Source organism: Monodon monoceros, unplaced genomic scaffold (genome assembly GCF_005190385.1).
Source record: "Monodon monoceros isolate NGI ecotype Baffin Bay Population unplaced genomic scaffold, NGI_Narwhal_1 Super_Scaffold_21, whole genome shotgun sequence".
In the NCBI taxonomy this organism is placed as follows: domain Eukaryota; kingdom Metazoa; phylum Chordata; class Mammalia; order Artiodactyla; family Monodontidae; genus Monodon; species Monodon monoceros.
Window position 1 is genome coordinate 137,398,204 of NW_021703778.1, and position 13,106 is coordinate 137,411,309.

Here is a 13,106-nt window from a genome sequence, read left to right on the forward strand (position 1 = left end):
ATTTGTATTTTTCAAAACTATTTGCAAGTTCTACTTATATTGACATTGCAGTAACATTAAGTTACTAAAATAGATGAATGGGGAAGACATTTAAGAAGATTTGACATGTATAAGCTAGTTTTTAAAAAAGAAACAGAAAGGTTTGATATATAAAAATAAGACATTTTAGTGAGTACTGAGAAATAAAACTGTATAATGAATTTTAAGAGAGCAGAGCGTAAAAAATTTGTAACTGTACAATAAACAGACTACTGTGTAGTAGGTTTTACTAACACATTGAATTTAAGCAATACCTATTTTCATCTGAATTTTAGGGTGAAGAGTCATGAAATTTTACTAAAATGATTTGGACATAACAAGGAGATACATCCACTTAAACTTGCTGGATCAATCTTTCGATAGACTTGACCAGTAAATTGAAACAAATGACTGACTTAATAATTTATTTTACTGCACTGACTGAACTGACCAGTGTTTGATCATGATGGAAACATTATCCTCACCACACCACTATTTTTAAGCTAGCATTCGTTGAGCTTACTGAACTGAAGCATTTATCATGTATTAATCCATTTAATCCTTACAACCATTCTGTGGGACATGAACTAAACCTACCCCAACCCTACCCCCACTCCTGCCAAAATTTACAAATGAAACTGAGGCACAGAGAGCATAAGTAACCTGCCCAAGAGCACACAGTTGCTAATGGCAGAGCTGGGATTCATACCAGTCCTCTTGGCTCTTAACAAACACACTATACTACCTCTACTGTGATAATGGACATCCTCTTCCCTTTTATCACTATAGTAATAAAAATAAACTCAGAGCCACAGAGCTTACTAAATCAGCTAACATCAAAACCCACACCCTAAAACTAATTTGAAAGAGTAACTCTTCTGTCAATACACTTACGGACTTCCAAGATTGCTCATTTGCACAAGTCTCCTGAATGCTCTCTTTCACACCTTCCTCTGTGGCTGGTATGGGTTCAACACTGTTGCTGGGAAGAGTAGACAACTGACTGAGGAATTTCTGATAGAGGGATGGCACAGTTTTAGTTTCCCAGCTGAATGAATACAGAGGTCTGTCTAACTCAGGTAATTGTTTTTTCTTATGGACCAAATCTTGTTGACATTTATCCCAAATTTTCTGTCCATCTTTTGGTCCTTCAGAGTGAAAAGTGTTGTCTCTCTCAAAGTTCTTGACCAGGATAGCTTCATCGTTGTCCTAAATATGCCGACACACATGTTAAACTTCCCATATAGAATTTAATATTGAGACATCTACTTCCCTCCTTTTGAAATATAAGTATAGTCATAATACAAAGCTTCAGGAAAAAAAGGCTCTCAATAGAAATAAAGAGTTACAGAGTCATAAGAGACACAAGGACACACTCAAAAGGGTAAACTAGAACATCAAGAGGTATTAAAATATTATGTGGGGGCAGGTGGGGAGGGCAAAAAAAAATGATGTTATAGAGAAACTACTTTGAGAACATAGGAAATTTAGCTCAGAGAAGCAGCTAACTGAACTGCTCCGGTTTATGGAGGAACTGTTTACAGAATATTTTGAGCTAATAAATGTAGGAATAATGATAGAATTTTAAAACTCAGCATTTTACTTCTCCTAAAAAAATAACTGATTCAGGCAAGGATTGTCAATGAATTCTACGACTATTAAGTGAAAAGCTGGCAGGGAAATTGATATTTTCATAACGATTTAATTATGATTATAGAACATCATTTAATAGTAACAGCTTTGATAATGTAAAAGCATAAATAACTCACATTTCTTTCCCCCAACCTTTCCCTTTCAAGCACCCTGCTTCCACTGTAAACAGGAAAAAAATAAAAGATAATGCTTGTACTTCTCCTTCCCCCCACTTCTCCCAGGAATATTCTGCCTTTATAAATTCAAGTCTTCTTTTCACTTCTTGCCACCTTCTATTCTGAAAACTGTAACAAGTTTAGTTTCTGGGCTTTTTGTCATGTGAAACTGGGAAATAGAAGGGGAGCTAGAGTTGTTGAAGTAATGATGGGTTTGTCTCACTAAAAGCCCAGAAAAAGGAGGTAGAATAAAAGAGCAGTGGAAGAAAAGGTCAGAGCTACATGGACTCCGGTGTGGGAGAGGTTTTCGGAGATGTGACAGATAAGTCAGAGAAGTCAAAAACATGGAAAGCGTTACTGTGAATTACTTGAAAGAGGTGATTAAAAATTGGAATTACTTTAAACTCTGAAAGTAGTTGCTGAATTTTTTTAAGTAGAACTCCTCACATTAAGGGGATCATGATGGGCCTTATTTTACATTCAGAATATATAATAAACAGTTTGGGTCCATGGATTTCAAAGTAAACTTTTACCACTTCCTTGACAGTAGTCCATCTCCCATCCTCCTCCAACATTCTTCCATAAAACTTCCATTTATCCTGTGAATTGCTATCTACTAGGGACAAGGATAACCTCTTCCTTCTAAACCCAACTCACGCCATAATTCTAGATTTCAATGTCCAGTGTAGATGATCCACCAGTTTAGTTTTGTGACTCCTGTGCTTCAGTTTCAATGACTTTCACCTACACCCCTATTCAATCCTTACACCCAACTCCAAAAACCCAGATGTTGTCAGCAGCAGGAACTAACCCATACCAGAAATTTAAAACTTGAATATTTCACTCTCTAACCACCACCTCCTCCCATTTCTCTCAAAGCTCCATTCCCTCTAACCTTTTCTTTAGTATCACAGAGACCTTCAGATCTGCCTTGCACTTTTTCTCCATACCTCAGAAACTCTTCCAGTCTGCCATGCTGTACCGCTTCCTTTTATCCTCCATAAGAAGAGGACCAATAAACCACTCAACATTTGCCAATTATCATCTGGAGTAACACAAGGTAATAAAAAATCCTGTTTCTTCAAAAATCAATCAAAATTTGTTCTCACCTTCATCATGAAACTGTCTTCTTGTTCTTTCATACTCATATAAGGGGTGAATCTGTTAACACCTGCTAACTTTTTCTCCAAAAGGTCTACTTTTCGCTCTGCTTTTTTTCTTTCAATCAGATGTACTCTGTGTAAGATATTGGCAGGTAATGATATCTTGAAACCAATTTTCAAATTTCAATTAAAATAATAAAAAGAAATATCCCCCATTTAAAGTATATTAAACATGTGTATCAAGTAAAAATGTATTTCTTATGAAAAAAGCTGTGCAGTTACCCAACTATTTCTAGGGAGAGACAAGAAATGGTAGAGAAATGAAGAGAACAACAATCCAGTGTTAAGTACTGCAGTCGTTCCCCTGGGGGAGGTCAATTTTGAAACCATCCTTTTCAAGAGGAAATTTGAGTATGAATATCTGTCTGCTACTATGGTAATATTGTGATGATCAGGAGGTTCCACATGTGTACAAGCACAGTGGGCCTCTGTATTCGAGGGTTCCACATCCATGGATTCAACCAACCATGGATTGAAAATATTCACAAAGATTCTTTTCAGAAGGTTCCAAAAAGCAAAACTTAAATTTGCCTCACACCAGCAACCATTTACATAGCATTTACATAGTATTAGGTATTAGAAGTAATCTAGAGATGATTTAAAGTACACAGGAGATGCACATAGGTTATATGCAAATATTATACTATTTTATATAAGGGATTTAGCATCTGCAGATTTTGGTACCCTCAGGGGTCCTGGAACCATCTCCTGTAGACACCGAGGGACAAGGGATGAGGGAGAAATGTACTCCCATTTTAGTAACACTTGCATGGGTTCTTCAACTGAATCCCTGAATGGGGTTGCACGAGGGGTAAAGGAATTAGAAATAATAATACAACAATAGAGAATAGAATATGTAAAAACTTGTTTTATTATCAAATATACAAACAGTTAATTATTTGGTTCTTGTTTTGATTAACCATTGGTAGGTATTGGTAACGTTTTCTACCTTGAGGCTAGGTTAAAGTTTCAGTCCATCTTCCATGCTTTTTATGTTCTCTTCTATCTAAGATTTGCATCCTACAGAATTAGTGAATTTGAGTCAGATCAAAGAAACGATCTGAATTATCTAAAGAGAAAATTTTAATTGAAAAAATTATATTAGAAACATGTAGGTCACACTCAAAATGTCTAACACCTGCAACTGTAGTCTTAGAATGAGAGTAGACACAGAACGGGACAGAAACAACATTTAAAAAATAATAATTCCCAAGAATTTTCGAAACCTGATGAAAGACATCAATTGATAGATTCAGTAAGTTCTGCAAATCCTAAGCAGGATAGATACAAATAAATAAATAAACAAATAAATAAATAAAAGGGACATTTTATATTAATAAAAGTGACAATTCAACAGAAAGATATAGACATCCTATATTAGAATGCAAATAGTTTCAAAATACATAAAGCAAAAGTTGAACTAAAAGTGAGAGGCACAAATCCACAATCATAATTGGAGATTTCAACATACCTCTTTCAGTAACCAATAGAACAAAAGCAAAATGTGCTGGGTCTGAAAATTTATTCCCAACTGCACTAAATGCAAAGAGAGGACAGCTAAAGGGGCTGAGGACCAGATACGGCCTAAGAACAATCCTTTGTCCCAAGTTTCCTCCAGAGTTCACTCCATAGGAACAGCTTCCAATTCTCTTCCTCTTCAACATGAACATAAATATGAAAAAAAAGTGTATGGTATGCCACATAGCCATCTTCCTTGTTGGCATCAAAGACAAAACAAAAAGTCCAGAGTGACTCACTCTACAGCCGTATTAAAAATTGTGCTGAAGAGTCTGCAATGCTTGGTCAGCTGTTAGGAGTTAAACTATAGACCAACTTCAGGCGGTAGCTTATCACTGAGAAGATAATTATTGGAATGATGAATTTCTTTTAAACAGTTCTTCATTTGAACTTTGTCAGTCTTCTTTTTTCATACACTGCACAACCAGAAAAAAAGGAAATCCTACTCTCCCTCTTGCTAGCCTTTAATTTTAATAATTTCTCAGCCTGAGTAAAGGTTTGTTTTATCACTTAGTTTTAAGATCCTATATAGTTTCTTTTTAAAAGAGATTTTGGAAATGCAAGACCCAGAAGAAACTTCAACCTATTCATTGAGGCAATATATACTAACTAATGTAGAATAGAAGCAGCTTCACATCTGAATACACATTCACATCTGAATACAATAGCTTTTCATATTGTATGACTAACTTAAATATTATTCATATTATAAGAGGGAAAATTAATGACTTTGTTTCTCCTCCTATCAACCAAGGGCCCATGATCAAATATCTCCTCTGTCTGTAAACCAATTAAGTAACCACGGGTCTACGAATAAGGCATTGTATAAAGGACAAAACCACACGATCATCCCAATAAATGCAGAAAAATCATTTGACAAACTCCAACACCTTTTAATGATAAAAACACTCAACAAACGTAGAAGCGAATTTCCTCAACCTGATAAAGGACATCTACAAAAAACCCATAGCTAAAAACGTACTTAATTGTAAAAGACTGAACCTCCCCACCACCACCACCTAAGATCAAGAACAAAAGAAGGATGTCTGTTTCTCACGACTTTCTTTCAATACTGCACTGGAAGTTTGAGTCAAGGCAATAGACAAGAAAAATAACTTAAAAGCATCCAGATTAGAAAAGAAGAAGTAATACCTCAACATAATAAAGGCTGTATATGACAAACCCACAGCTACACACAACATCATACTCAATGGTGAAAAGCTGAAAGCATTCCTTCTAAGATCAGGAACAACATTAAGTATGCCCACTCTTGCCACTTCTATTCAACATAGGTTTGGAAGTCCTAGGCACAGAAGTCAGAGAAGATAAAGAAATAAAAGGAATCCAAATTCAAAAGGAAGAAATAAAACTGTCACTGTTTGCAGATGACATGATACTATACATACAAAATCCTAAAAACACCACCAGAAAACTACTAGAGCTCATCAATGAATTTGGTAAAGATGTAAGATGAAAATTAAAATAAAGAAATCTGTTGCATTTCTATACACTAAATAAACTATCAAAAAGAGAAATTAAGGAATCAGTCCCATTACCACCACATCAAAAAGAAAAAAATGCCTAGAAATAAACCTACCAAAAATTATGAGACACCAATGAAAGAAATTGAAGACAACACAACAGATGGAAAGATATCCCATGTTCTTGGATCAAAAGAATTAATATTATTTAACATGAGCATACTAACCAAGGCAGTCTACAGATTCAATGCAATCTCTATCAAATTACCAATGGCATTATTCACAGAACTAGAACAAATAATTTTAAAATTTGTATGTAAACACAAAAGACCCCGAATAGCCAAAACGATCTTGAGAAAGCAGAACAGATCTGGAGGAATCATGTGCCCTGACTTCAGACTATACTACAAAGCTACCGTAATACAAACAATATGGTACTGGCACAAAAACAGACATGTAGACCAATGGAATAGGATAGCAAGCCCAGAAATAAACCCATGCACTTATGGTCTATTAATCTACTACAGAGGAGGAAAGAATATACAGTGGAGAAAAGACAGTCTCTTCAATAAGTGGTGCTGGGAAAACTGGACAGCTATAGGTAAAAGAATGAAATTAGAACATCCTCTAATACCATATATAAAAATAAACTCAAAATGGATTAAAGACCTAAATGTAACACCAGATACCATAAAATTCCTAGAGGAAAACATAGGCAGAATGCTCTTTGTCATAAATCACAGCAATAATTTTTTGGATGGGTCTCCTACAGTAATGGAAATAAAAGCAAAAATAAGCAAATCATACCTAATTAAACTTAAAATCTTTTGCACAGCAAAGGAAACCATAAGCAAAACGAAAAGACAACCTACAGATTGGGAAAAAGTATTTGCAAATGATGTGACCAACAAGGGTTTAATTTCCAAAATATACAAACAGCTCATATAGCTCAATATCAAAAAAACAAAAAACCCAATAAAAAAAAAATGGGCAGAAGACCTAAATAGACATTTCTCCAAAGAAGACATACAGATGGCCAAAAGGCACATGAAAAGGTGCTCAATATCTCTAATTATTAGAGAAATGCAAACCAAAACTACAGTGAGGTATCACCTCTCACAGGTTACAATGGCCATCATCAAAAAGTCTACAAATTATAAACGCTGGAGAGGGTGTGGAGAAAAAGGAACCCTCCTACACTGTGGGAACGTAAATTGGTGCAGCCACTATGGAGAACAGTATGGAGGCTCTTTAAAAAACTGAAAATAAAGTTACCATATGATCCAGCAATCCCACTCCTGGGCATATATCTGGAAAAGATGAAAACTCTAATTGGAAGAGATACATGTACCCCAATGTTCATAGCAGCACTATTTACAATAGCCAGGACATGGACAACTTAAACGTCCATCGACAGATGAATGGATAAAGAAGATGTGGTATATATATACAGTAGAATATTACTCAGCCATAAAAAAGCAAGAAATAATGCCATTTGCAGCAACATGGATAGACATAGAGATTATCATGCCAAGTGAAGTAAGTCAGAAAGAGAAAGACAAATGCCATATGATATCACTTACATGTGGAATCTAAAAAAAATGATACAAATGAACTTATTTTAAAAACTCACAGCCATAGAAAACAAACTTATGGTTACCAAAGGGTGGAGGAGGGAGGATTAATTATGAGTTTGGGATTCAGTGATGTACACCACTGTATATAAAATACACAACAAGGACCTACTGTATAGTACAGGAAACTATAGTAATATTTTGTAATAACCTATACAGGAAAAGAATCTGAAAAAGAATATATATATATATACCTATATCTATATCTATATATCACTTTGCTGTACATCTGAAACTAATACAACATTGTAAATCAACTATACTTCAATAAATAAATAAATAAAAAGGAAGAAGTAAATCTCTTTGCCAATAACATGGTCTTGTATAGAGAAAATCTTATGGAATACACACACAAACACACACACACAGGAAAACCTATAGGAGCTAATAAACAAGTTCAGCAAGGTTAGCAGGACACAAGATTGACATAGAAAAATCCACTATATTTCTATTCTCTGAAAATGAACAATCCAAAAACAAAATTAGGAAACAGTTCTCTTTCCAATGCATAAATAAGAATAAAATACTTAGAAATGAAGAAATAAATTTAACAAAAAAAATGTAAGACATTCACTAAAAACTGCAAAATATTTTTGAAAGAAATTAAAGACCTAAATAACTGGAAAGATGCCCCATATTCATGGATTAAAGACTTAATATGACAGTATTCCCCAAATTGATCTACATATTCAACACAATCCCTATCAAAATCTCAGCTCCCTTTTTTACAGAAACCAACAAGCCAATCTTAAAATTCATATAGAAAAGTAAGGGACCCAGAGTAGCCAAAACAGTCTTGAAAAAAAAAAAAAAAGTTTGAGGACTCACGTTTCAAAACTTACTACAAAGCTACAGTAATTAGAACAGTGTGGTACTGGTATGAGAATAGACATATAGACCAGTGAAATAGAATTGAGAGTCCAGAATTAAATGAATACATTTATGGTCAATTGATTTTTTTGCAAAATTGTCAAGACAACTCAATGGGAGAAAGAATAATCTTTTCAACATGTGGTGCTGGGACAACAAGTGGATCTTCATATGAAAAAGAATGAATTTGACTACTATACATAAAATAGATAACTAATAAGGACTTACTGTATAGCACAGGGAACTCTACTCAATACTCTGTAATGACCTATATGGGAAAAGAATCTAAAAAAATGTGTACATGTATAACTGATTCACTTTGCTGTACAGCAGAAACTAACACAACACTGTAAATCAACTATACTCCAATAAAAATTTTTAAAAAACAGAATGAATTGGGACGCCCTAACTCACACCTATAGAAAAATCAGTCAAAATGCATAAATCGTACCAATGTTTTCTTAGGTCAGTCTCCCACGGCAATAAAAATAAAAGCAAAAATAAACAAATGGGACCTGATCAAACTAACAAGCTTTCGTACAGCAAAGGAAACCATAAACAAAGTGAAAAGACAACCTACAGGATGGGAGAAAATATTTGTAAATGATGCGACCGACAAGGGCTTAATTTACAAAATATACAAACAGCTCACAGAACTCAACAACCAAAAAACAAACAATCCAATCGAAAAACGGGCAGAAGACCTAAATAGACATCTCTCCAAAGAAGACATATAGATGGCCAAAAAGCACATGAAAATATGCTTAACATCACTAATTATTAGAGAAATGCAAATCAAAAGTACAATGAGGTATCATCTCACATGGCTCAGAATGGCCATCATTAAAAAGTCCACAATTCATTAGGATTTACACTTAAGATATGAAAAACTATTACATGTATATTTGTCTCCAATAACAAGTTTTTTGAAAAGTCTACAAATAACAAATGCTGGAGAGGGTGTGGAGAAAAGGGAACCCTCCTACACTGTTGGTGGGAATGTAAATTGGTGCAGCCACTATGTAAAACAGTATGGAGGTTCCTCTAAAAACTAAAAATAGAGTTGCCCATATAATCCAGCAATCCCACTCCTGGGCATACATCTGGACAAAACTATAAAAAAGAATGAAATAATGCCATTTGTAGCAACATGGATGGACCTAGAGATTATCATACTGAGTAAGTCAGAAAGAGAAAGTCAAATACCATATGATATCACTTATATGTAGAATCTAAAAAAAACGTACAAATGAACTTATCTACAAAACAGAAACAGATTCACAGACATAGAGAAGAGACTTGTGGTTGCCAAGGGGAAGGGAGTGTGGGGGAGGAATGGATTGGGAGTTTTTGATTAGCAGATGCAAACTATTATACATAGAATGGATAAACAAGGCCCTACTGTATAGCACAGGGAACTATATTCAATATCCTGTGATAAACCATAATAGAAAAGTATATAAAAAAGAATGTATGTATATGTATAACTTAATTTGCGGTACAGAAAAATTAACACAACATTGTAAATCAACTATACTTCAATAAAATAAAAATTTTTTTAATTAGCCAAAATGGATCAAAGACAAAAATTTAAGTACTAAAACAATAACTATTAAAAGAAAACATACGTGTAAATCTTTGTGATACTGGATTAGGCAATGGTTTCTTTGATATAACACCAAAGACACAAGTGACAACAACAAAAAAAAGATAAACTTCATCAAAATTAAATATTTTGGAAACCAGCCTGGAAGTTGCTCAGAAGTAACCTCAAAAAGTTAAACATAGAGTTACTTTACGACCCAGCAATTCTACTCCTAAGGCATATACCTAAAAGAAATAAAACATACAGTCATATAAAAGCTCATATAAGAATGCTCATAGCAGCTTATCATAAAGTCCCCTGCAAAGGAAACAACCCAATGTTCATCAACTGACGAATGGATAAATAAAATGTGGTGTATCCTTATGATGGAATATTATTCAGCAATAAAATAATGAAGTACTGATTCATGCTAAACAGTGATGGATCTTGAAATAATTGTGCTAAATGAAAGAAGTCAGACACAGAGGCCGTATATTGTATGTATCATTTCATTCGTATGAAATGTCCAGAAAAGGCAAGTCCACAGAGAAAGAAAGTAGATTGCCAGAGACGAGAGAGTGGAATGGGGAGTAACTCCTAACAGACATGGGGTTTCTTTAGGGGTTGATGGAAACATTCTGAAATTAGAGAGTGGTGATGCTTGCACAACCTTGTGAATATACTAAAAACTACTGAATTGTATATTGCAAAAGGGTGAATTTTAATGAAATGAATATTATATCTCAGTAAAAAATGTTTTTTAAATATAATTTTGAGTCTGTATTTAAAATTCCATTAGATTTAAATTCTGTGATCAATCAGGATATGAGGTTCATATACTATTTGCAAGCTTATGACAAATGACATTTTTGAAAACAAACTAGAAAATTCCCTACCTTAGAAGGTTTTCTAGTTCTATAATTCTTCTAGTTAGATCCCAGTTGCCTCTTTCAAGACTCTGAATATTGGTGTCTTTCAAAGATTTAATTCTGGTTAGAGAAGCAATAAGTTCTTCTAGGTCCTTGATATCATCTTTCAGGGACATTATGTGGAATGACTGTTGCACATTCTTTTCTTTGTAACTTTCTAGCTCATTCTTCATCTCTTGCAATGAAGTTTCTTTTATGAAAAGTTTGTTTTGAAGATTTCTTAGCTAATGAGAAAGGGAAAGTGTTATTTAAAAATCATTTATAAATTTGGTTTTAGAAACTTCATGATTTTAAATCATTATGAGTATTTGTGTGTGTGTGTGTTAGTTTCTGCTTTATAACAAAGTGAATCAGTTATACATATACGTATGTCCCCATATCTCTTCCCTCTTGCGTCTCCCTCCCTCCCACCCTCCCTACCCCACCTGTCTAGGTGGTCACAAAGCACCTAGCTGATCTCCCTGTGCTATGCGGCTGCTTCCCACTAGCCAACTATTTTACATTTGGTAGTGTATATATGTCCATGCCACTCTCTCACTTTGTCCCAGCTTACCCTATCCCTTCCCCGTAGCCTCAAGTCCATTCTCTAGTAGGTCTGCGTCTTTATTCCCGTCTTGCCCCTACGTTCTTCATGACCTTTTTTTTTTTTAGATTCCATATATATGTGTTAGCATACAGTATTTGTTTTTTTCTTTCTGACTTACTTCACTCTGTATGACAGACTCTAGGTGCATCCACCTCACTACAAATAACTCAATTTCGTTTTGTTTTATGGCTGAGTAATATTCCATTGTATATATGTGCCACATCTTCTTTATCCATTCATTTGTTGATGGACACTTAGGTTGCTTCCATGTCCTGACTATCGTAAATAGAGCTGCAATGAACATTTTGGTACATGACTCTTTTTGAATTATGGTTTTCTCAGGGTATATGCCCAGTAGTGGGATCATTATGAGTATTTAAATTATACATTATTATACAATAAAATGAAGACTTCTGAATCTCCTAACAGTAAATTCCAATGTTAAATACATTTTAAAAATCATGTCAAATTGACACATAGGGTTTGGAATAAGTGATTTTATTCTCATCAACATTAACTTTGTTTAAATCTTGTTATAAAAGTAAATTAGACAAATAATGAATTTTATAATTTCTAGCAGAAAAGAAATACTTTATGCTTTGGCTGTGGATGTTTTATGATGGGTTGTAAAAGGGAATGTGGTCACAGGCCGCTCTTCTAAAGAGCAGCCTATGTTTATACCACTTGGTTCCTGGCCTTATTTGTGCTGATCAGAGAAATGGGTAGAGGGAAGAGTCAAGAGAAAGAGCCAGGCTTAAATTGATTATATACATATTTTAAGGCAACTAAAGGAAAGAAGAGATCATAAAGCTATAGAGAACCAAGAATGATATGAGACATCGCATGACATAAAAGAGCCACCAATGGCTGCCACTGGGGGAAGAGTCCAAAAAGGATTGGAGAGGCAAGGGGCACAGCTGCTGTGAAGTAAGTTATTTAACTCTTCGTAGCTATGTAAAAAATCTCTGCTCTTCTACCTGATAAGTGAAGAAAGTTCACTAGATGAAGAAAATTGAGGCACTGCTGACATTCAAGGGTCAATTATCTTTTAATTTAATCTAATTTGCTCAAATTTCTTAATAGGCTGTGTGTAAACCTGATGAACTAGTAAGAAAGTAAAGCCAAATTTCTTCTTTTTATTGTTATTTAAAAAAAATTTTATTGGAGTATAGTTGGAGAGTTCCCTGTGCTGTACAGTAGGTCCTCATTAGTTATCTATTTTATACATAGTATCAATAGTGTATATATGTCAATCCCAATCTCCCAATTAATCCCACCCGCCCCTTCCCCCTTGGTACCCATACATTTGTTCTCTACATCTGTGTCTCTATTTCTGCTTTGTAAATAAGATCATCTATACCAATTTTTTCAGATTCCACATGTATGCATTAATATACAATATTTCTTTTTCTCTTTCTGACTTTACTTCACTCTGTATGACAGTATTTAAGTCCATCCACGTCTCCACAAATGACTCAATTTTGTTCTTTTTTATGGCTGAATAATATTCCATT

The 13,106-nt window shown here is 34.4% G+C and overlaps 1 protein-coding gene across 1 annotated transcript in view; it reads right to left on the reverse strand.

The window, feature by feature from the left end:
- The window catches only part of LOC114903920, a 56,975-nt gene that overhangs the window by 19,636 nt on the left and 24,233 nt on the right, over positions 1–13,106 (reverse strand). The window contains 3 exon segments of the mRNA XM_029237150.1: positions 913–1,227; positions 2,936–3,062; positions 10,974–11,230. Coding sequence (XP_029092983.1) covers positions 913–1,227; positions 2,936–3,062; positions 10,974–11,230 — 699 coding nt within the window.